This window comes from Schistocerca nitens, chromosome 2, assembly GCF_023898315.1.
Source record: "Schistocerca nitens isolate TAMUIC-IGC-003100 chromosome 2, iqSchNite1.1, whole genome shotgun sequence".
Classification (NCBI taxonomy): Eukaryota; Metazoa; Arthropoda; class Insecta; order Orthoptera; family Acrididae; genus Schistocerca; species Schistocerca nitens.
In genome coordinates this window covers 343,468,912-343,494,990 of record NC_064615.1, presented here as the reverse complement: position 1 = coordinate 343,494,990, position 26,079 = coordinate 343,468,912, and the positions used below count along the sequence as shown (strand labels likewise).

Below are 26,079 nucleotides of genomic sequence, written 5' to 3'. Positions count from 1 at the left end.
TGTGTGGGACACTGTTGCACTGTCTACCCAAGAACTTCCATTCCATCACTGATGACACTGGAGAGACATTTCGGATCTAAAGAGCTACTGCTTCTTTTTTCTGAGTCACCAGTCACCCACTCCATAGAAGGATCTAGCTCAATGAATTAGTTCAGGAATGAATCGCCCATATCTAATAGTAATGTGGCACAAGGTGGCAGCACTGTTGACCTTGTGCGAGGATGCGGTTTGGAAGAGTGCAGGAGAACAGAGGAAGGGGAGAGGCTGGATAAGAAGGAGTGGGTGTTGGAGGAGTGAATTTAGAGGGTCCAGTGGCAGGTAGGATGTGGGTGTGGGGCAGGGGACTACCAAAGATCTGGGCCAGGAGGATTACAAGAACAAAGGATATGTTGCAAGGATAACTCCTATATACATAGTTCAGGAAAGCTGATGGTGGGGGTAAGGATCCAGATAGCTTGAGTTGCGAATTAGCCATTGAAGTCGAGTATGTTTTGCCAAGAAACGTGTTCTGCCAGTGGGTGGTCAGGGCAGTCACCTGTAGATGGTGGCCATTTATTTGGATGGACAGTTTGTTGGTGGTCATTCACAAATAAAATGCTGTGCAGAAATTACAACAGAACTAGTATATGACATGGCTTCTTTCACAGAGGGCCCTGCTTCTAATGGTATTCAATAAGCCTGTGATGGGGCTGGAGTTAGTATGTCGTGGGTGGGTGAATTGGACAGGTGTTGTACCTGGGCCTTTCACGGATATGAGCAGTGTGGTGTGGGTTTGGGAGTGGTTGTGGCATTGGTATGGACTAGAATATTGCTGCATAGATTTGGTAGTTGGTGGAATGCCACTTTAGGTGGTGTGGGGAGGATGTTCCTTATTTCGCAATAGCTGAAGTCATGATGGAGGATATGATTCAGTTTTTCCAGTCTGGGATGATATTTGGTGATGCGAGGATTGCTCCTTTGCAGCTGGTTAATGAGGGTGGTGAGAGTATTAGATGCATGTGGAAATATGGTGCGGAAAATCTGTGGACCATTTTTGGTGCTGTAGTCGATTGGTGTAAGTTCATCCCTGAGTGCTAGCAGATTTGTTGCCAGCTTTCAACCTCACCACACGACACAGCTGATGGTGAGACAGTGCTGGCCATGCAGTCCTGCCTTACGGCGTACTTGTCTTACAGCAACACTGAGCCAATACCATAGAGAAGTTTACAAAATCACATTACAAGAGGTAAGCATGCGAAGCTGCCATGCGCAACCCACTTTCAGGGATCAATGCTGACTCAACTATAGTGTCTGTCTGTGAAGGCCTCAGTGAGACCATAAACACACTGGGCAAGATAATTCTTGTCACTGCAGATGTGGTGCTCTCAGTTGGCCAGACTATAAGTATGGGTGGAAGGGATGACAGCTGTCAAAATGCAGACATTATTACAATTAGTGTGTTTAATATGGACCTATCAGAGAGGAGGAGGTCAGCATCCAGGAAGGTGGCATGTTAGGCTGAGGAGGCCAAGGTGAAGTGAATGAGAAAGATGGTGTTCAGGCTCCGCAGGAATAAGGATAGGGTGCCTTGTCCAGATCATGAAGAATCATCAATGAACTAGAAGCAGACAAGGGGATTGGAGTTTTGCGAAGCTGAGAAGCTTCCTCTAGATAGTCCATGAACAGCTTGATGTAGGAGGGCAAATAACTGAAGAGCAGTCCAAGAGAAAACAAATCCATAGTGAGGTTCTGATAAATGAGATAGAGAGAAGAGGTAGGGGACTATTCATGGTAAATACAGCACTGGTCTCTTGAGATGCAGAGTTGGCCCTTTTCTACTCAGACCACCAAAAGAGGCGTTGCCCGCAAGAGACAATGATAGTTGCATCTGGAGCCCCAGACTGGTAGTGTGATGTGCACAAATAATTAAGCAGTCCATAAAAATGTCTGGGGGTGGGGGGACACCAAAATTATCCAACAGTTCAGATGATGATAAAAATATTAATGTAACAGTATTACTCATTGTGTTTTTAAGTTTGACATGAATTCTCCAGCAGTCTGTCCCCTGTACAACTTGAACATCCATGGACGTTCAGTCTGCAGTGATGAGGAGCACATGATCACATATCCCGATATTTTAATGACTGTCTTCACAGACATTAGTTACCTTGACAGAAACTTCTCCGATTACAGCGTCTTATACCCAGAACATTCCATTCTTTCATAGAGTGCATACTGTATTACCCCGTGTAAGCCACATCTCAAAATGTACTCACCTCACTATATACAAGGATTTCTTCTTCCTTACAATACTTTGAAGTGAGAATTGCCTCATTGCTCATGCACTCTCTTTGCTTCCTTCTTTGTCTCACCACACTGCCATTCCCCTACCCTCCACTCCACAGAGAATAAAAATTTCAAAATTGTAAAGGTTCCCATACAGTTATCATGTAGTTGCACTATTCATGGCTCCAGAACATTGATCAAGTATTTGATCATTTTGAATATCCAGTGTTATATCTATGACAATATTACATAAAGGATAGGTTGCTACTCGCCATATAGAGGAGAGAGATGTTGAGTCGCAGACAAAAGACTGCTAAACATGTGAGGTTTTGATCAAAAGGCCTTCTTCTAAAGTAGACAACACACACACACACACACACACACACACACACATTCATGCAGGCACAACTCACATACACACACACACACATGACCACTGTGTCTGGCCACTGAGGCCAGACTGTGAGCAACTGTGCATGATGGGAGAAGCAACATGGGTGGTTAGGGTAAGGAGGAGGCTGGGGCAGGGAGGGAGGGAGGAAGCAGGTTAGGGGCGGGGGACAGTAAAGTGCTTCTTTTGGGAGTGTGGGGCCAAGGTCGGACAGCTAGATGCATTTGGGATGTTAGACTGGGGGAGGGAGGAGGTAGACAAAAAAGGAGAGAAGTAGAGGGGGAGGGAGAGAGAGAGAGAGAGAGAGAGAGAGAGAGAGAGAGAGAGAAAAGTGGGTGTATTTGTGGACTTAGAAGGCTATGTAGTGCTGGAGTATGAGTCGGGAAGGGGGTAGGTGGTTGAAGGACAGGGACTAATGAAGGTAGAGGCCTTCCCTGCCCCACTCCAACACTATACAGCCACCAACACACCCACAAGTGTCTCTTTTCCCCCCCTCTCTCCCCCGTCCCTCTCTTTTCCCCTCCTCTACTTCTCTCTTCCCCCTTTCCTCATCTTTTCCACCCCCCCCACCTCCTCACCTCCCCATCCAACCTCCCAGCTGCATCATTTAGCTGCCCAACCCTGTCCCCACCACATCTCTGCATGCTCCCACAAGCAGCACTTTACCCTGCCATCCCTCCCCCTCTCCAACCCAACCTCCTTTTTAGCCCCAGCCTCTCCATTACCCCCACCACTCAGATTGCTTCTACCATCGCACACAGTTGTTTACAGTGTGGCCTCAGTGGCTGGAGGCAGTGATCATGTGTGTGTGAACTGGGTGTGCAAGAATGTGTGTGTGTGTGTGTGTACTTTCGAAAAAGGTCTTTCAGCTGAAAGCTCGTATGTTTGACTGTCTTTTTGATGTGCTTGTCTGCAACCCAATGTCTCCTCTATACGGTGAGTAGCAATCTATGCTTTTCATAATACTGTCATTAATTCCATTCTGGATTTTCAGTATTATATCTAATTATTCTTGTACAGCTGAGATGGTTGCAGTTTGAAGAGAATAATATGAACAGTAGTATGTTTTCTTTAAATAACACCTTATATGATAATACAAATTTTGTAAAGTAAAGTTGTCCTCAATCTCAAGTTTGGTTTCAACACTACATGGTCCTGCAAATAATAGGGGTACCGACAATTTAATATGAAATCTAAACCCTGGTGCAGCTTGGAACTTTCTGTACCAACATGTCATTGCCATTGAAGTTTATGAAAACAATTTGCTTTATGTATGATATCCATAACAATATATGCACAGGAATGAGGGGTGGAGAAAAAAAATTGTTTAATTTTCTCCCAGAATATATGCCAGGAAAAACTGAAGTATCACAATTTGTTTCTTATAAAAGAATTTCTTTAAGAGAATTGGTCTAGATATTATGTGTGTAGTGTGTTGTAATTAAGCCTGACTTTCCTACTGCCTTTTGAGAAATAATTAGACTTTTATATTATAGAATTTTGGACAATACATTGTCACTGGTTTGTTTCAGGGCAGCTATTTTTATGTTGGGACAGACAATAATAATGTTCAGGCATATACCTTCCCAGATGCGAACAGAGACCAGATTGTTACAAGATTTTCTGCTCCTGTGACTCATGTTGCTGTTAGTGAAAATGGGAAGAAAGTCTTTTCTGGGTCATTGTAAGTAATTTGACTTGTGTAAGACATTTTGTTTTGTCAGAAACATATGACAGCACCTGACAAATTGTATTTTGTAGTGACACGGAGATACACATCACAGATTTGGACACGTCTCAGTCACAAGTATTGAGTGGGCACACTGCACCTGTTCTCTCTGTTGCAGTCGACCCTGCAGAAAAATATTTGGTAAGTTTCTTGAACTTCTATGATTAGATTAGATTAGATGTACTTTTCATTCCAACTGATTCATAGTGAGGGGGTCCTCTGGGAAGTACCTTCTCCAGATTCCAATAAAACTTGCCACCAAATATTAAATGTTCAGTGCAATTAGGTGCATATGATAATTTTATGGCTGCTGTAGCCATGCACCATCAAATAAAAGAATAAATTAAAAAACATTTTACAGCACTTATTATAAGTAATCACATTAGTGCACAGACTTAGTACAGAAGTCAGATTGTACACAATATTAGCATGTGATATTATTAACAACATACATGCATTAGTTGGTTCTGCTAAGTAATTCATCAATGGAGTAGAAGGAGTTGGCCACCAGTAAATCCTTTAGACTCTTCTCAAACTTAACTTTACTATTAGTTAAACTTTTAATGACTATTGGCATGTTATTGAAAATGTGTATTGCTGAATAGTGGACACCTTTCTGAGCAAAAGGAAGTGACTTTAAATTGCTGTGAAAGTTATTCTTATTTCTAGTATTGATTCCATGAACTGAATTGTTGGTTTGCAAAAAAAAAATAAAAATAATTAATGATAAATTTCAGTAGGCAATAAATATATTGGGAAACAGTAGCTAGTATCCACAGTTCCATAAATAGCCCTCTGCTGGATATTCTTGAGTTCACACCACAAATAATTTATATTGCATGTTTTTGGGCTCAGAGAACTTCAGCTTGGCTTGATGTGTTACCCCAGAAAATGATCCCGTATGACATTACAGAATGAAAGTAAGCATAGTACACTAGCTGTTTTATTTTTATATCACATATGTCTGATAACATTCAAAAATCAAATAGAGATTTCTTTAGGTGCATCAGCAATTCTGTAGCATGCTGCTGTCAGTTAAATTTATTATCAGGCTGTAATCCCAAGAATTTAACATTGTCAACTTCTTCTATCTGTTTGTCATCATATTTTAGCCATATACTAGCAGGAAACCTTTTACAAGTTGAGAACTGCATGTACCGTAATCACACAAATCTAGTGCACACTTTTTTTACCATATGAAGTACTCAAAATTGGGGTGCGCATAAGATTCGATGGTGCATTAGATTTGCGTACAAACTTGACTTGTTCACCTGTATTTCTTATCCTATGTGATCTGAAGTAGCAAAACATTTATTGAACTCTAGCAAGGAAACATAGATACGGTATCTGGTATGGAGTTAAAAGAGCTGGTATATATTTCCAGTTCTGAATTCTGTTCGCAGGCATCAGAACAAAATCCATTACTGCCACAAGAGGAAATTTCCTTTCGTCGTGAGTTCAAATAGAACGTGTTTTTTTAATTTAGGTACTGTCCTGTACATTACAACGCACTGTTGTACTTCTCTACCTCGTTTCGTTATTGTTGGCCTACTACAGTACTTCACATTGTGTTTGCATGAGGTAGTCACAAAATGGAAGGCAAACAGAGAAGAATGTCACATGAAGCTCCTTTCAAGCATAAAGTAATTCTTTATGCTGAAAAATATGGTAGCAGAAGGGCAAGAAGAGAGTTCATTGTAGCTGAGAGTATTGTTTGCATATGGAAGAAACAGAAATTGGGATTATTTGCAACTACCACTACTAGAAAGAAATTCACTGGACCTCGCAAAGGAAGACATCCTGATGTTGAAGTAAATGTTTTGGAATTTGTCTGAGGAAGGAGGAAGAAAGGCCAACATATGACCAGTGACACCATAAAAAAAAAAAAGCAGAAGAGATTTCTGCAGCTCTTAATATAACGAAGCAAGAGTTTAAGGCTAGCTGAGGGTGGGTTGATCGCTTTATGAAATGAGTGGGCTTATCTCTGTGACATCGTACAACAATATGCCAAAAGCTTCCACAGGATTATGAGAAGAAACTTCAAGAATTTCAGCAGTATGTTATGACACTTGGGAAAGAGAAGAATTTTTTGATGTGCCAAGTAGGCAATGCTGATGAGACTCCAGTTTGGTATTGATGCTTGACTGGCTCCGAAACATGTCAGAACTCAGTTCTGGTGGGCTTTCCAAGCAACCATCAATGATTTGTCTTGATGCATTTTGTGATCACCTCACTGATGTCATCAAAAAGAAGATCCACAGCCTACCCAATGACCTTGTTATTATTCCTGGAGGAATGACTTCCGCATTACAACAACCCCTGGATGTTAGTATAAGTAAACCTTTCAAAGGTTACGTTCAGGAACAGTACAAAAAATGGTTTTGCAAATCAAATCGTGAACTGACTCCGGCAGGAAAAATTAAACGTACTGCACCCTACATTATTGTGCACTGGGTTTCGGCTGCCTGGACACGCATCGAAGCACCAATGATCATAAAATCATTCAAGAAATGCTGTATTTCAAATACGCTGGATGACAGGGAAGATGATATGCTCTGGAATGACACGGAGGATGGTTGGGAAGGAGGAAATGAATCTATTTCTGGATGTAGACTCTGCGAAGAATTCCCGTAATGATGACATTAGTGCATAATGGTGAGTAATGCCTGTAGTTTACAGTATGTTTCTTTGTATGCCATGTAGGTAATCAAGTTAAGCGTTCTTTTCTAATAATGAACATTTCACTTATTACCATAATGAGTAACTTAAAAATAAATTATAGTTCTTTTTAAGGTTCATGTATACATTGACTATTGTTTGAAATAAAATTAGCATTGTAAAATAAATTTCAACAATACAAAAATACCATACCAGGGATGTGTCAAAATTACTTTTTTTTAATTTTTAAAATTGGGGTGCGCTTTATGTTTGATGGCACATTAGATTCGTGTAAATACAGTAGTAAGTTTTTCAAGGTTTTGTGACAGATGTCTATGAAATTTTCATTATCCAACCTTCCTAAGGCTATATTTGATTGACTATTTATAGCAACGTTTGAATTATGTACAAACAAAACAAACTTGGCATCTGATAATGTTACTGATGAAAGGTCATTGATACACACAAGAAAAAGTAAGGGCCCTAAGATAGAACCTTGGGGGACACCTTATGTTATTGGTTCCCAGTTGGATGATGCCTGATAGCTTAAACATATGTGTTTCTTATTGACACCCTTTGTTTTCTGTCAGAGTTATAGGATTTGAACCTTTTCTCAGCATTTACTGTTACACCATATTATTCTAATTTACTTAAAAGTATATTGTGATTTGTAAAGTCAACTGCCTTTGACAGATCACAAGTCAGCACTATTGATTCTGCCTATCCCCAAGCAATAGACAGACATCAAACTAAGGACCTATTCAAAAATGTATCACTGTGTACCCTTCACATAAATAAACCATTATTAAAAATGTGACATGAGACTAACTTTGACTCTCCTGTACTAACACACAGTGCATGTAGCTGGGGTAACATAACCTGTCCACGTGTAGAGTGATAGTAAATGAATAGAAACACAACGAAAATGCACAAGAAAGTAAGTTAGCAGAACAGTAACTACAATAGTTATGTCCTATTTACAATAAGGGTACATGTGGTAGAGTACTGTAGCACTTTTAAATGATATGTAACATTTCTTCCTTCTCTTCATTGGAACACATAGTACTCACACAAACCTTTAACTGAAGACAGTTGACAGAATGACTGGTGTGCATTTACCTTGCATTTCCATTTGTTTACTGTCAACTCCAGCTTGTGGATAAGTTATGTTACCATTGGTACCCTCTCTGTTTGGTGGCACAGGAGAGTGTCAGTTTTGTGTTATATTTTTAATAAAGTCATGTTTATGTGAACAGTTCCTGAAGAGAGGAAGTGGAGTAACAAATAAAAAATAGTGTCATATTTTAAAAAAGACATACTGCCGTTGTTTATTTCAAAATAAAAAAAGTTACAAAAAAGACCATCATGCTATTTAGTGTCCCCCCTGGTTGCTAAGAAACATTTTCTTAATACATGTTTTATTATGCTTCTGGACGAAAAATTATTTTGGTTGGTCAAGATATATGGAACTTCTTGTAGATTACTGACACATGCTATTAAAGTCCTTGAATCATATAGTGTGTGTATAGATTTTCTGTTGCAGTTTCTTTGAACATATTTACTAGAAAGCTGTTTAGACATTCTTGGTGTATTTAGATCATAAAATACTATAAAAGTTCCTACATCCTTCACATAATTTAGTCAAATTGATGGTAAATAAGCAACTAAGATGACTATGATACAATTGACCAATTAAGTTTGGCAGGAAAATAAACATTAGGCCATGCTACAGGTCAGTCTGTTAGCACAACCTTTCTCTCACATTCACATTCATTGGCACTGGCAACTCAGCCTCTCTCTCACATTCACATTCATTGGCACTGGCAACTTTTAATCAGATTATCACCGTTCAACCTAACCTAGATTTCGGGCTATGCTACAGTTCAGTTTGTCACCACAAATTTTACGATTTCATACGAATGCCTGTTGTACTGTATTCACTTTAGTGACTCGTGTGTGTAACTTTGGCACAAGTATTTGCTTTTTAGATGCCCGATACGTTGTCTGTAATCACCAAGCAGTGTCAGGAGAACATACTCTTTAAAGATATTACAGTTTACAAGTTTTTGGAGCAAGTGGCTTCTTATTCTGGCAGATTGGCTGAAGGGGAAGGGAGAGTGGTGAAGAAAAAGGACTGGAGAGGTTTAGGAAAATGGATAGACTTAGAAAAAGTCGCCCAGATCCCCAGGTTGGCAGAGATTTACCAGGCAGGATGAAAAAGAAAATGATATTGACTACATTTTCTTAAACAGTAAATAAATTGTACAGGATTTGATATACCAAAACCACTTTCGAATTGCAAGTGTTCATAGATTTCAAAGACAAAGAGTAAAAATACATACAAAGAAAGCTAAAGTACAGGCAGGCACCACTCAATATGTAGTTTTAATCATGCAGTAACATTACTGGATAATGATCTGGCACTGTACAGCCATCGAGTCTCCGCATGGACGCCACACACCATGCTTCTTTGGCACGAGACACAATGGCGAAGACCAGGGGCTACTGGATGGTCGCATGGTGCCCTCACAAATCATGCTGCCAAACTTGGCTTTGGCAGTTGTTAACCAATCTGGGCCTAACCTTCACAGCCAACAGGATGATGGCAGTCTCTCAATGATCTTTATATAGTGACGTTGTTATGCTTCACTTCCGTAGACATACCTGGAGGTTTTGTCAGTGCCAGAAAATCTCAAAGTAGGGTGGCATACTCACTCTCTGTGGCTTCAGTCAGCTTGGTGTATAGGATGGCTGTGTGGCATCTGGATGCTGCAGCCATTAGGCTGGTGGTTTGGTTGACCAGGCGTGTGTCGGCGATGTCAGGCAGTATGACAGGAAGTCTGCTCGTATTATTAGCTCTGCAGCATCTGTGCCAATTCCTGGCATAGGTCTAGGTCCAGTGCAAGTTGGTATGTGCTGTACGTCGCAATAGTATTGTTTCCTGCAGCTAAACAGAATGATGTGTGGTCTATACCAGTGTAGTATTGTTCATGGGAAGATCCACAGATCAGAGCCAATGTCAACCAGATATTTCTTACATGCACACTGGTCGCTCACAAACAGACTTTGTGGCGCATCCAGCAATCGGACAAAGTGTCTACATCTGATTGCTGCTGGCATTTGGGTATGTGCGGGGTTTGGTATGACAATGTGCTTGATCACAAAATCTTCTGAGGTACCGACCCCTGCTGTATTTCAGTCACAGGCGCAGATCGGACATTCAATGATCAGCTGTGCGAGTGCTTCCAGAATCTTAATCAACCATGGTCAACATTGACATTATGATGAGACATTAATTGGTTGATCTGCTGTGTCAACAAATCTGCCACCCACTAGCTGCATACCTCCTCTTTTTTTTACAAACATCATAAGGTAGAAACCTGTGGCACTTTCATCTTCATGCAGAAACAATACTGCAGATTTTTTTGATTGCTTTTGTACTCTGTGCTGATTGCTGATCCCATGGTGCTTAGTCTGGTGAACTTTCTGCTTAGTCTGACTTCAGGTGAGAAAATATGTAAGTGGTGCTGGCTAGACAAATGGAATTCAAAAACTTTTGCTGTCTGTTAGCTCTGCCTTTCTATAGTCCACACTTGTCAACCACTCACATGATTTGGAATATTTCTTTAAATGGAGAGTTGTACAACTTCAAGGATTCACTGCAGATTCTTTTGTCTGGCATACATAATTCCACATTAAAAATTACAGAATTTGAATGCAGGTAAAATCACACTTACAACTTACTTTGTTAAGGCCTGCTGATCAGTCACGATATAATATGTTGGATATTTTCTTGTTTTAAAGCAATTTTAGCGTATCTTAAAATTTTATTTTTGTGGAGAGCCACAGCCTCAGTGTGTTTTGTGAATAAAAACCTGGTCCAGATGGACTGTGTTATACAGCCTACCTGGACAATGTTTTCATTCACAAAATTTTAGCCTAGATGGAACAATGTAAGCCTAATTACAAAAATGATAGTTTGAGCCACATGTTATCTCAAAAGGCAAGGATACAGGATCTACAAGAGTAGACAGTTTATATAACAAAAAAATGTCAGATCTGCCCAAGAAATGAAAGAGGCTTCCTGAATAAGTTATGTGGAACACTTTGTAGTGCTCCCATGGACTATTTATACAGTAATTTGTCTTCTTTAGCCTCATCAAAAATGCAAATTCATTGAATGGGTCACGAGATAGTGGTTTTGGAGCCACTGGTACTGGTTGCAGATGTTATTACAGAAACTGGTAGTATCACCACTTGATGTTAACGGCAGTCTTGCCATCTGTCATAAAATTTTCAGTTATTCACAGCACCGCTATACACAACTCTCTCTCATCTTTTTAAACACTGTCATTATCTGTTATTAGAGTGCCCACTTTCTGAAATAGTGGGATATTTTTGCCGTCTTAATTTTTTTTTTTTTTTTTTTTTTTTTTTTTTTTTTTTTTTTTGGAATTGTGTAAATGTAAATAATGATGGAAAAATGTTTCCTACAAGGTTATTGTATGCAGTGAAACTAGTTTTGCAGTGCTTTTTAGGGTTGAAACTGCATTAATTGTGTAGCTTTGATTCACTATGGCATGGATGTTGTAAGTATGTAGATGCCAACCAGTTCTGTCATCAAAGTGCCTGTGAGGCCATCTATATTGTGTGGAAGCTCCCCTGACATATGATGTGTTTTTCTATGTGATCCCAGAGATTTTCAATACAGTTCCAGCCCATAACGACTTGCGAATCAGTTTAGAAATGAAAACTGAAATACGAGAGAAAAAGGTTTACACAGTATATTTATATTGCATGGTCATAGTATGATTTGGACAACAGCACAGTGGGATTAGTCAAAGTGGTATTGGAACAACAGCCCAGTCGGATGTCCATCTTGTTTCTCTTTGCTAACTTTGTAGTGTGATGAGAAGTAATGGGGAGGTTATGCTCCTGATTTAGTGCCTTGCAGCATCTGTTATTTTCAGATTTGTTTTCCTTCTGTTAATACAGGTATCTTCAAGCTGTGATGGAACAGCAAGAGTGTGGTCCCTGGACACACTAGAGACAGAGTACACGTGGCAGTGTATTCCGGTGAGCAATTCTTTCTACACAACAGAGGTACTCTGTCGGCCATCTTGGCAGCCTACCTCAGGCCGTTATTTGGCCTTACCTGAGGATCGTAATGTACGACTGTATGAGCGTGCATCCTGGCGAAAGGTGGCGTCATTGGGAGATGAGAAAGCAAGAAAGGTTAGTTGCTTGTTGTTCTTGCTGTTGTTGTTGTTGTTGTTGTTGTTGTTTTGATTATTACTCCATTGATGACTCAGACTGATAAAATTTTGAAGAATTGTTATCTAATAAAGATAAAGAATTAGCTTCAGGCTCCAAAGAGGAAAAATTAACAGCTTGAAAGCACCTTATTATTTTTGAACGTTTCTGGCAACAATGTAGATCACTGAATTTCGTGTGCGATTCTCTACCATCTGAACTCCCTGTGCCCATATAGTGAGCACAGTAGTGTGTTGCAGATGACAGCCAGCAATCTTAGTGTATATTGCAGTATACCATACATTTGTAATCAATTTGAGAGGTTTATTTCAGTAAACTCTTATCTGTAAATTGAGAAATTTGCTCTGTGATCATATCAATACTGATATCCTACTGCACTGTTCTTCTGAGAGGATTTTTAATCAGTTTTATCAGTAAATATTGAAAGAAGGGCCAGTTTTGGTATTTAGGTTTTTTGTTGAGCAGTGTGTGCAGCCGTGTCATGAAGTGTGACAGGAATGTCAACCTGTGTCTTGGCAGATATTTGTAAGTAGCCAATGGGAGACAGCAGGCAGACAAATTTGTTTCATAGTGATGAATTTAAGACTATCCCTTGTGTCTCATTGTAAACATAACACGTGATGTGCAGTGTATTTGGGAATAGTAAGGGTGGCCGGACACCTGTGGCAGATAAGCATAACTGTAAAACTCACATTCTTTGGTTGCAGCAGTTGAAACCAGGCCATCTTGTTCCAACTCAGTGACAACCTTGAGTTTTGCTGACTGTTCAAAGAAACATCAAACAGCATAGAGTGCTTTCAGTTTTGGTACTGTAAATACGTAATCCGTTTCTTCTTCTCTCTTTAGTAATAGGTCATCAGACCTGGAACACATACCAGGTTGAATTAATACAAGAAACAGAAAAAAACAACAAAGAGCAGCACATATTATCAACGGGCTGTTTAGTTGGTGTGTGAGCGTTAAGGAGATGCTCAACAAACTCCAGCAACAGACACGATAAGAGAGGAGTTGTGTACCATGGAGAGGTTTCATATTGAAATTCTGAGATAGTACATTCTGGGAAGTGTCAAATAACATATTACTTCCTCTCATATATGTCTTAAGAAATGAACACAACAAGAAAGACAAGGAAATTATACCATTTGCAAATAAAACAGCAAAGGGGGAAGAGATAGTGATACCATAAGTACCCTGTGCCACACACCATAAGATGGCATACAGAGTATGGATGTAGATGCAGACGGTTACCTAAAACCATCACTGAGCGAGGTGGCACGGTGGTTAGCACACTGGACTCGCATTCGGGAGGACGACGGTTCAATCCCGCATCCGGCCATCCTGATTTAGGTTTTTCGTGATTTCCCTAAATCGCTCCAGGCAAATGCCAGGATGGTTCATTTGAAAGGGCGCGGCCGAATTCCTTCCCCTTCCTTTCCTAATCCGATGAGACTGATGACCTCGCAGTTTGGTCTCTTCCCCCAAACAACCCAACCCCAACCTAAAACCATCATCCTATTTCCTAAGTGAAACTGACAAGTCACCAACATGTGAAATTGAGCTAAAGCATCAAGGCCTGCACTGACTCCATCTTTAACTTAAGTAATATGATCTACCAACAATGCCTTTGCTGCTCCTGCCACAGTGCTTAAGTGTCTCACTTGTTCATTCTAATCTGTGTTTATGGACCAGTAGTTGCTCCAGGGTGCTCATTGTTTACTATTTTTAGGCATTGTTTGCCTCTTAATTTCTCTCCTATTTCTATTTCATAGAAATTATGATTGTTCATCATTCTGTTTTAAATATTTGACATATTTATCATCTTTGTTTTCTGAGCATCTTAACTCTTTAAATGTAGCTGCTGTCATAGCAAGCCTAATTTCATTACACTTTACAGTGCTATAAAGTTCATATACAGGGATAGGCAAAATAATGTGAACACCTGTACTTACTTGGGAATGGCGTATTAATGAGGGGTTGGACCCCCATTTGCCCGTAATGCAGCTGTGATTCTTCTTGGAATACTGGCATATAATGATTGTAAAGTCTGCAGTGGAATGTTGTGCCACTCTTAGATCTGAACCTCTTCTAACTCCTGTAATGATGGAGGAGGTGGAAATCTGCTGTGGAGTCTGTGCTCCAATACCGTCCACAGGGGTTTGATAATGTTCAAGTCCAGGGATTGCTCTGGCCAGGGAAGATGCTGCAGTTCAGCTGTGTGCTTCTCATACCACGACTGTACTGTCTTGGCTGTGTGAATGGGTGCATTATCATCCTGAAATATAGCATCATCATTGGGAACGATGATTAAATCATGGGGTGCACTTGATCACCTAAAATGTCCACATAATTGTTGGCTATAACACAGCCTTTAAGAGTAATGATGGGAACAGCAGAATACCATGAGATGGCTGTCGACACCATCACACTTCAGCCTCCATGCTTAACTGTTGAAATGAGGCAATCAGGATTGTAGGCTTCGTTTTGGGGTTTTCTAAACGTGAACCTGGCCCAGTGTTGGAAATAATGAAAACGTTGACTCGTCGGATCATATGACGTGTTTCCACTGATCAGCCATCCAGGATTTGTGCGCCCGACACTTCTTTGCATTGGTTGTCATCACAAATGGTTTTGGTATAGCAGCTTGTCCATGAATATTCGCTTTATGGAGTCCTCAGCAGACAGTGTCGATAGATTTGGGGTTTCAAAGATGTCTATTGAGCTCTGCAGTCACTTTAGCCACTGTAGTTTTGTGTTGTTTTTGGAACTCTGTTAGGTCTTTCATTGCAAGTCGACTTCGCCCTTTGAATGCAAATACGAAGTCTGCACTACTCATAAACAACCTGCACTGATGCCTAGTTCGTACTGAACACGTGCAGTCCACCGCGACAAGTGCATTACCTGTGTTGTTGACTATCAAACACAACCATCCCATTACTACCACTGTTCGCATTACAGGGTGATTCAAAAAGAATACCACAACTTTAAAAATGTGTATTTAATGAAAGAAACATAATATAACCTTCTGTTATACATCATTACAAAGAGTATTTAAAAAGATTTTTTTTCACTCAAAAACAAGTTCAGAGATGTTCAATACGGCCCCCTCCAGACACACGAGCAATATCAACCCGATACTCCAACTCGTTCCACACTCTCTGTAGCATATCAGGCGTAACAGTTTGGATAGCTGCTGTTATTTCTCGTTTCAAATCATCAATGGTGGCTGGGAGAGGTGGCCGAAACACCATATCCTTAACATACCCCCATAAGAAAAAATCGCAGGGGGTAAGATCAGGGCTTCTTGGAGGCCAGTGATGAAGTGCTCTGTCACGGGCTGCCTGGCGGCCGATCCATCGCCTCGGGTAGTTGACGTTCAGGTTTCATAACTAACCTTTTTCGTAGGACTCTCCATACAGTTGATCGTGGAATTTGCAGCTCTCTGCTAGCTCTGCGAGTCGATTTTCCTGGGCTGCGAACAAATGCTTGCTGGATGCGTGCTACATTTTCATCACTCGTTCTCGGTCGTCCAGAACTTTTCCCTTTGCACAAACACCCATTCTCTGTAAACTGTTTATACCAACGTTTAATACACCACCTATCATGAGGTTTAACACCATACTTCGTTCGAAATGCACGCTGAACAACTGTCGTCGATTCACTTCTGCCGTACTCAATAACACAAAAAGCTTTATGTTGAGCGGTCGCCATCTTAGCATCAACTGACGCTGACGCCTAGTCAACAGCACCTCGAGCGAACAAATGTACAACTAAATGAAACTTTATAGCTCCCTTAATTCGCCGACAGATAGTGCTTAGCTCTGCCTTTTGTCGTTGCAGAGTTTTAAATTCCTAAAGTTGTGGTATTCTTTTTGAATCACCCTGTATTTTGCCTAACCCCTGTATATGGAATAATTATTTCTGCTTTGGTGTGTTACTTTTCATTTTATGAAGTAGGCCATATTGACATAAATTTACTTAACGGAGCAGTTAAACGAATGTCTTAAGAGCGTAAAGGCATTAAGAGAGGTTACTGAGTGTCAAATTAAGAAATATTGAGAGAACTCTTTTGAATCAGTGATGAGGCTATTTTATTACACAACTTTTAAAGCAAATTAGAAATACTTGGAAACCCATTGTTATAATCTAGTTTCCTGTATTTCATGGAAAATTCTCACAGTGAGATATCTGAAGGACACTCAGAGGTACAAAATTAAAGATTAAACCTAGATATTGGCTCCAGGTTGTTAAAGCATTGCATTACATATTTCTTTCTTTTAAAGGTGGTAGTCATAGAAAAGGCCTCTGTGGAACTTGTAGAAGTGAAGAATTGACAAATTAAAGTTGATGATTATTGTAGAATGCTGACATGCAGACAGCTTGTCAAGTTCAAATCCCAATCTTGTAAAAAGTTTTAATTTGTGGCAGAGATTCAAACTAATGAATACTATGATAAAGGCAACACTTTTGAATGTTGTCATAATCTAGTTCCTAAAGAAATGTTTGCTAGATGGAGCTTCTGATCACACAAATTGTGCTGTTTTACTTTATTTACTATTGAACCCAGCAAATGCTTCACAATTGCTAAGTATGTGTTGAAATTGGGTATGAGTCATAATCTTCTCCTCCCACCCACCATCTTTCTGTCCTCCACCTCATCCTCCTCCTCTCTTTGACCATCACCTCCTCCTCCTCTCCCTCGCTGTTCATCTACTCCTCCCCCTCTCTCTGATTTTGAGCCTTGTTTATTGTTATTGCAGATTCATATTCTGTGGTAGTATTCTAACCATAAGCTGGTAAGCCATAAACAAGCCTTTTTTGTTTTCTGTGAAAACCAACTTCGAGGAAGAAATCAAAGCAGCATTTTTTTGCGTTTAGAATTTTTGTTTGAAAAATGTATGTTGTGGTTGCGGTCTTCAGTCCAGAGACTGGTTTGATGCAGCTCTCCATGCTACTCTATCCTGTGCAAGCCTCTTCATTTCTGAATAACTACTCCAACCTACATCCTTCTGAATCTACTTACTGTATTCATCTCTTGGTCTTCTGCTATGATTTTTACCCTCCACACTTTCCTCCTGTACTAAATTTGTGATCCCTTGATGCCAATCCCTTCTTCTAGTCAAGTTGTGCCACAAATTCTTCTTCTCCCCAGTTCTTTTCAGTACCTCCTCATTAGTTACTTGATCCATCCACCTAATCTTCAGCATTCTTCAGACACACCACATTTCAAAAGCTTCTACTCTTTCCTGATACTTAAATCTATACTCGATGTTAAGAAATTTCTCTTCTTCATAAACGCTTTCCTTGCCATAGCCAGTCTACATTTTATATCTGCTCTACTTCGACAATCATCAGTTCCCCAAATAGCAAAACTCATTTATTACTCTAAGCATTTCATTTTCTAATCTAATACCCTCAGCATCACCTGATTTAATTCGACTACATTCCATTATCCTTGTTTTGCTTTTGTTGATGTTCATCTTATATCCTCCTTTCAAGACACTGTCCATTCCATTCAGCTGCTTTTCCAGATCCTTTGCGCTCTCTGACAGAATTGCAATGCCATTGGCAAACCTCAAAGTTTTTATTTTTTCTCCATGTATTTTAATTCCTACTCCAAATTTTTCTTTTGTATCCTTCACTGCTTGCTCAATATACTGATTGAATAACATTGGGAATAGGCTGCAACCCTGTCTCACCCCCTTTTCAACCACTGCTTCCATTTCATGCCCCTCGACTCATATAACTGACATCTGATTTCTGTACAAATTGTAAATAGCCTTTCGCTCCCTGTATTTTACCCCTGCCACCTTCAGAATCTGAAAGAGAGTATTCCAGTCAACACTGTCAAAAGCTTTCTCTAAGTCTATAAATGCTAGAAATGTACGTTTGCCTTTCCTTAACCTAGCTTCTAAGATAAGTCGTAGGGTCAATATCGCGTGTTCCATCACGTGTTCCAACATTTCTATGGAATCCAAACTGATCTTCCCTAGGTCGGCTTCTACCAGTGTTTCCATTCGTCAGTAAAGAATTCATGTTACTATTTTCCAACTGTGACTTACTAAACTGATAGTTCGGTAATTTTCACACCTGTCAACACCTGCATTCTTTGGGATTGGAATTATTATATTCTTCTTTAAGTCTGAGAGTATTTCACCTGTCTCATACATCTCACTCACCATATGGAAGAGTTTTGTCATGGCTAGCTCTCCCAAGGGTCTCAGTAGTGGAATGTTGTCTGCTCTTGGGGCCTTGTTCCGACTTAACGTCTTTCAGTGCTGTGTCAAATTCTTCACGCAGTATCATATCTCCCATTTCATCTTCATCTATGTACTCTTCCATTTCCATAATATTAACCTTGTATAGATCCTCTATATACTCCTTCCACCTTTCTGCTTTCCTTTCTATGCTTAGGATGGGTTTTCAATCTGAGCTCTTGATATTCATTCAGGTGGTTCTCTTCTCTACAAAGGCCTCTTTAATTTTCCTGTAGGCAATATATATCTTACCCCTAGTGATACATGCTTCTACATTCTTGCATTTGTCCTCTAGCCATCCCTGCTTAGCCATTTTGCACTTTATGTCGATCTCATTTTTGAGATGTTTATATTCCTGTTTGCCTGCTTCATTTACTGCATTTTTATATTCTCTCCTTTCATCAGTTAAATTCAGTATCTTTTCTGTTACCCAAGGATTTCTACTAGCCCTCGTCTTTTTACCTATTTGATCCTCTGCTGCATTCACTATTTCATGTCTCAAAGCTACCCATTCTTCTTCTACTGCATTTCTTCCCCCCCCCCCCCCCCCCTGTTCTTGTCAGTTGTTTCCTAATGATCTCTCTGACACACTCTACAGCCTCTGGTTCTTTCAATTAATACAGGTCTCATTGCCTTAAGTTCCTACCTTTTGCAGTTACTTCAGTTTTAATTTACAGTTCATAAGCAATTAATTGTGGTCCAGAGTCCACATCTGTCCCTGGAAATGTCTTACAATTTAAAACCTGGTTCCTAAATCTCTGCCTAACCATTACATAATCTATCTGCAACATTCCAGTGTCTCCATGCCTCTTCCATGTATACAACCTTCTTCCGTGATTCTTAAACCAAGTGTTACCTATCATGAGTTTATGCTCTGTGCAAATTTCTACCAGGTGGCTTTCTCACCCACTACTTTTCTTCCATTTGCATTCCAGTCCTTTGACTCCCTTAACTATATGAATAATTTCTTTTATCGCATCATACATTTCTTCAATCTCTTGATCATCAGTGGAGCTAATTGGCATATAAACTTGTACTACTGTGGTAGGAGTGGATTTTGTGTCTATCTTGTCTACATTAATGTGTTCACTATGCTGTTTGTAGTAGCTTATCCAAGTTCCAATTTTTTTTATTCATTATTGAACCCACTTCAGTGTTACCATTATTTGATTTTGTATTTATAAACCTGTGTTCACCTGACCAGAAGTCTTGCTCCTCCTGCCACTGAACTTCACTGATTCCCACTATATCTAACTTTAACCTATCCATTTCCCTTTTTAAATTTTCTAACCTACCTGCCCAATTAAGGGACCCTGACATTCCACGCTCCGATCCATAGAATGCCAGGTTCGTTTCTCCTGATAACGACTTTGTTCACATGAATGTTTATTAGTGTTCTGTAAAAATTTGAAGTAAATTGGTCAAGTACTTTTCAAGATTTTTGGTAATGATGGTTCCCTTTATATACTACATATATATTTGTATATTTTAGGATTAAAGGAGACCACTCATCGAAAAGCTGAAGCATTGAGTTGTCAGTGGACTCACATGAAAGAAAATTTGCTAGCTTTTGGAATTACCCTTTGAAGGGCTAGAGCAAAACGCGAACGTGTGTGCGCGCGCGCGCCCTCACACACACACACACACACACACACACACACACACTCCTATGCCCCTACATTGTGTGCGCCTGAGTAACAGTATCAGTGCTATGAGGGTCGTTCCGAACATAATGCCTCCTATTTTTATTCAGGAAAACTACAGGAGATATATAAATCACAACAACACAGCTAATAAAGCAATATTTAATCTACAGACTGCCATTTTTCCACACAGTCACCGCCATTCATTATGCACTTTTGCCAACGATGAACCAGGGCCTGCATGCCACACTTCTAAAAAATCAGAACCAGCTGAGGCTAACTCCTTTCTTACAGCTTTGATAACAGCATCTGAGTCTTGAAAATGTTTGCCACGTAGTTCATCTTGCAGAGGCCCTAGGAGATGGAAGTCTGAATGTGTTAAGTTGGAACTGTACAGTGGATGAGGTAAGACACTCCAGCCAAATTTTACAATGAGTTGTGTGGCCGCAAAGCTGGTGTGGGTCCTGGTGTTATCATGTTGCAGGTGAAAGTTGGTCGTCTTCTCTGGTCTTACCCTGGAAATTCGGGCTTTCAACATAGTCAGTGTCGTCTTGTAGTGTGCTGAATTGACAGTTTCTCCAGGCTCTGGAATATCCAAAAGAACTACAACCTGGCTATCCCAGAAGACTGTACATATCACTTTGCCTGCAGACAGCTGTGTTTTGAATTTCTTCTGTGGCCGAGAATTTGCATTCCATGGGCTGTCTTTTGGATTCCAGGTTATAGTGGTGACACAATGTCTCGTCCCTGGTGACAAGGCCATTCAGAAAATTGTCACCTTCAGTTTCATATTGATCCAGCTGGTCCCGACAAATTTCCATTTGATGAGCTTTTTGCTCTTCTGTAGCATCCACAGTACTTATCTCGCACAGACTTTGCGATAACTAAGATGTTCCAACATTGTTTCCAAGGCATTACAACCGACATTTAGCTCGGCACACAATTGTCTGGTTCATTTACATCTACATGGTTACTCTGCAATTCACACTTGAGTGTCTGGCAGAGGGTTCATCGAACCATTTTCATACTACTTCTCTACCATTCCACTCTCAAATGGCGCATGGGAAAAAGGAACACCTAAATCTTCCTGTTGAGCTCTGATCTCTTTTATTTTATTATGATGATCATTTCTCCCTACGTAGGTGGGTGTCAACAAAATATTTACGCATTAGGAAGAGAAAGTTGCTGATTGAAATTTCATAAATAGATCTCGCCGCAAAGAAAACCACCTTTGTTTCAGTGACTGCCACCCCAACTCGCGTATCATATCAGTGACACTCTCACCCCTATTGCGCGATAACACAAAACGGGCTGCCCTTCTTTGCACTTTTTTGATGTCCTCCATCAATCCTACCTGATAAGGACCCCACACTGCGCAACAATATTCCAGCAGAGGATGGACAAGAGTAATGTAGGCTGTCTCTTTAGTGAGTTTGTCGCATCTTCTAAGTGTTCTGCCAACAAAGCGCAGTCTTTGTTTCGCCTTCCCCACAATATTATCTATATGGTCTTTCCAATTTAAGTTGCTCGTAATTGTAATTCCTAGGAATTTAGTTGAATTGACAGCCCTTAGATTTGTGCGATTTATCGTATACCCAAAATTTATGGGATTTCTTTTAGTACCCATGTGGATGACCTTGCACATTTCTTTGTTTAGTGCCAATTGCCACTTTTCGTACCATACAGAAATTCTCTCTAGATCATTTTGTAATTGGAATTGATCGTCTGATGATTTCATTGGGTGGTAAATTACAGCATCATCTGCAAACAGTCTAAGGGGGCTGATTGGATTATCACCTAGATCATTTATGTAAATCAGGAACAGCAGACGGCCTATGACACTACCTTGAGGAATGCCAGATATCACTTCTGTTCTACTTGATGATTTACCGTCTATCACTACGAACTGTGACCTCTCTGAGAGGAAATCATGAAGCTAGTCACACAACTGAGACGATACTCCATATGCACGCAATTTGATTAATAGTCGCTTGTGAGGAACGGTATAAAAACCCTTCTGGAAATCTAGGAATATGGAATCGATCTGAGATCCCTTGTCCACAGCACTCATTACTTCATGGAAATAAAAGAGCTAGCTGTGTTGCACAAGAATGATATTTTCTGAATCCATGTCGGTTATGCATCAATAAGTCATTCTCTTCAAGGTGATTCATAATGTTCGAGTACAGTGTACGCTCCAAAATCCTACTGCAAATTGAGGTCAGTGACATGGGTCTGTAATTCAATGGGTTACTCCTATTTCCTTTCTTGAATATTGCTGTGACCTGTGCTACTTTCCAGTCTTTGGGAACAGACCTTTCGTCAAGTGAGCGGTTGTATATGATCGCTAAGAAAGGCGCTATTGTATGTGCATACTCTGAAAGGAACCTGATTGATATACCATCTGGACCAGAAGACTTGCCTTTCTTAAGTGATTTGAGTTGTTTCGCAACACCTAAGATATCTGCTTTTATGTCACTCAAGCTAACAGCTGTTCTGGTTTCGGATTCTGGAATATTTACTTCTTTCCATCGTGTTATCCACAGTCGAGCATGGATGAGTTGATCAAGATGCTCCTCATTGAGAGAGATGGTACCTGTGCAGGGTTGACCCGGCCATGGCTTGTAAGCACACTCTTTTCACCACCTTGAAAATTTCATACCCGTCGCCTCGCATTGCTCATGTCTATTATATTGTCTCCATATACCATTAGCAAGCGACAATGGATTTCAATTGGTGCAATTTCTTCAGCAGTGAGGAATTCAATCACACATTTATACGTGTGTCTACACAAGACTCCATTTTGAAACACTCCTCTGCTGGTGCCAATACCGCACACAAAGGAACCACCTGCAAATGAAAGAGGATGGTTCAAGCATTAGCACTGCACCAGTGACATATGGTGCGGACATCCAAAGTCACCACAAAAAAATAGTTACTATGAGAGCAACCCTTGTATTTTTCTGCAGGTGGACTGGTTATAGTGGGGGTAGTGTGTTAGGGTGGGTAGGAGGAGGAGGAGGAGGAGGCAGGGAATAGAACTGGGGGTGGGTGGCTAGCGGCTCAGAGGGAGCTAGCAGTTTGCTGGCTATGAAAGTGGGAGGGAGGGGTGGCAGGTACCAGGTGGTGCAGCTACTCACTGAGGTCCAGTGTGGGCTGTAATTATTGTATGGCAGTGAAACTTGGTTGATGGTTTAATGCGGGACCAATTTACTCTGGAAAGAAAGTAGTTCCAGTTTCAGCCACCAGGTGCAAATCTGGTCCTGTAAATTCGAGAAAGACGTATAGATGTTTGCATATGTAATGGATTAGAAATGGGATGTGGACAGAAAAAATCAAATGAGTGAGAAAGGCATAATGTTGCTTTTATTTTTAACCACCACTCACACAGTTTTAGAAATGGTACGTTGGCAGAAAAAAAATTCAAACGAGTGAGAAAGGCATATTGTTGCTTTTATTTTTAACCACCATTCACACAGTTTGCTCAGTATGAGCACAGGAAACACAAGATGCTGCATCCGAAAAACGACGTGGTCATCATTTGCTGACAGCAGTTTCTGTGGAATCTGAGCAACAGGTTCCAGTATATTGGCCTTTAGATCAGGTAGAGACTGAATGTGTCCCTGGTAAGCACATTCTTTTAGATATCCCCAGAGCTACATGTCACATAGATTCAGATATGCCCCATCTTGCATGTAAGTAATGGTTTTCACACAGTTGCACTCTTCAAAAGCAGGAATAAAATGCCGTACAAGTAGGGCTCGATAACATACAGAGTCATGGTACACCTCAGAGGCCCTTTGGGTGTATTCTCTTGAAAGAAGAGTGGACTGAGACTGAAGATGCTTTTGAATTCTTACCACATTGTCATGTATGACGAGTGCAATGGCTCTTCACTCACAACACACGGTTTAACAGTATCTCAAACTTGGCAGTTCTGCATATTCACTGCACCCTGTAGTGTAAAATGTGACTCATCACTCCATAGACTATTGCCCGACCACATGTCATCAACTTCAATCTGTGCCAGAAACCGAAGAGCAAATTAAGAACATTGCTGCAATCGCGAGGTTTTGGTTGCTGAACCATCTGGATGTTGTATGGGTACCAGTGTAAAATAGACCGCAAAACATTCCATACTATTGACCATGGAACAGGCAATTCTAAAGACACTGCACGAGCCCATCCTGAAATTTGCCCTGAATCATTGAGGAAAACCAATATCAGGGTGGCTGAATCAGGTAACAAAGTCTATATTCTTGTATAAAATTTTTTGGTTGTTCGGACCTCGTCACATCGGAGTTAAAAGTCAAGCTTTTGAAGATTATCACCACCTTCTTCTTCAGGAGATGACTGCTTGCTGGGAACAAAGTCCGCTTCCTTTAAAGCGTGACAAGCTTGAATGCCACTACAAAAGGAAGCAGATAATCTTCTGCTTACGAAGAAGTTGGTGATAATCTTCAAAAGCTCAAATTTTAACTCCAATTTGATGCAGTCTAAACACCAAGAAGATTTTATACGAGAATGCAATGTGAAAGTCTTCGATGTTGAGTCTGAATTCTCTTTGCCTGAACAGCTTTAGCACTTCCCATTCTGTTTTAATGATTTACAATTGTAATAACACTATCAGTCTAACTTGCATTTTGCACTCAGTTCAATGCTCTGTTGCATTTAAGAAAAAGCAGAAACCCTTATTTTTGTAAACATCATAACTTTGCCCAAGACATTAACACAAAGTGGCTAGTTACTCTGTGCCAAACAGTAAAGTAAATTCTTCTATCTTCTCTCATTTATACTTTATTCTCATTTCGTTTCTGAATCAGTACTTCTACTTCGTTACCCCTCTTTTCACTACTTGTGTTCTGTTATGTTCCTCTTTCTCTGCCTCTTGCATCACTTCCTCTCATGCCCATAGCTGCCACTATCCTCAGTTTAAATGTGCTTGACTCTAATCTCTCTTCATTGTTAAGTTTTTCGTGAACTGAAATAAACTTTGTTTTTTTTCCCCTACTGTTGCTACTGCTGTGTTCCACAAAGTATGTTGTTGTTACTTCTGATGTTGTATTCTATATTAAATGTAAGTATTTTTATAATCCTCTTCTCTGTGACATTATGAAAATTGTGTACAATCTGTGGACTGTCTGGTTAGTTGTAAGAGATAGCACAATTGTCCTAATCTGGCCAGAATAAAGAAAAACAGTTATTCATAAATAAACAGAATTGTCTGCTAGTTATTTATTTTAATGAATTTATCCCATAATGTGACTGATTAGACATAAAGTATTGCTGTTGGGAATAAGAGTTTGTAGGAGGGGAGTCTTCAACTTTGATTTAAAAACTTGCAGTTTGTTACTAACAGCCTTCACACAAACAATGATTTTATATTAAAGTTAAGTGATGTATCATTCTTTGTACATGTCTGTATACTGAAGATCATTTCTTCTGTTTGATGAGTAATCTATCGTCACATCCAAATTGCAGGCTTTTTCAATCTGCGCTTTCTCACCTTGTGGCCAGTATATCGCAGGAGCTACAACAGGTGGTGACATATGTATCTGGAATGTCAATAGTCAGTCCAAAGTTGTAATAGTGCAGCATGATCAGACTGTGTGCATATGTGGACTGGTGTGGAACCCTTTGAGCAATGGAGAAATAGCCTACTGTGATTTCACTGGTCAGCTGGGCACAGTGGAGGACTGCCTACCAGTGGAAGAAGCTAAGGTGAGTGCTGAAAGTAGGGGACTCCAATGGAAATTGGAGAGAATATGATTAGTAGTAAAGAGATGAAAGAAAGAAAGTTGTCAGGAATGGCACATCAAGAGTCCTCGCTTTAGGTTATATATTTTTTTCTTATGGAGGTATTAT

At 40.1% G+C, this 26,079-nt stretch overlaps 1 protein-coding gene across 2 annotated transcripts in view; it reads left to right on the top strand.

Annotated features, from left to right (window-relative positions):
- LOC126236151 (WD repeat and HMG-box DNA-binding protein 1) overlaps nucleotides 1-26,079 on the top strand; it is a 172,918-nt gene that overhangs the window by 23,010 nt on the left and 123,829 nt on the right. For both annotated transcript variants that reach the window (XM_049945236.1, XM_049945235.1), the window contains exons 3-6: nucleotides 4,189-4,340; nucleotides 4,418-4,526; nucleotides 12,039-12,278; nucleotides 25,696-25,935. In XM_049945236.1, the coding sequence (XP_049801193.1) occupies nucleotides 4,189-4,340; nucleotides 4,418-4,526; nucleotides 12,039-12,278; nucleotides 25,696-25,935 (741 nt within the window). The remainder of the gene's footprint in view (nucleotides 1-4,188; nucleotides 4,341-4,417; nucleotides 4,527-12,038; nucleotides 12,279-25,695; nucleotides 25,936-26,079) is intronic.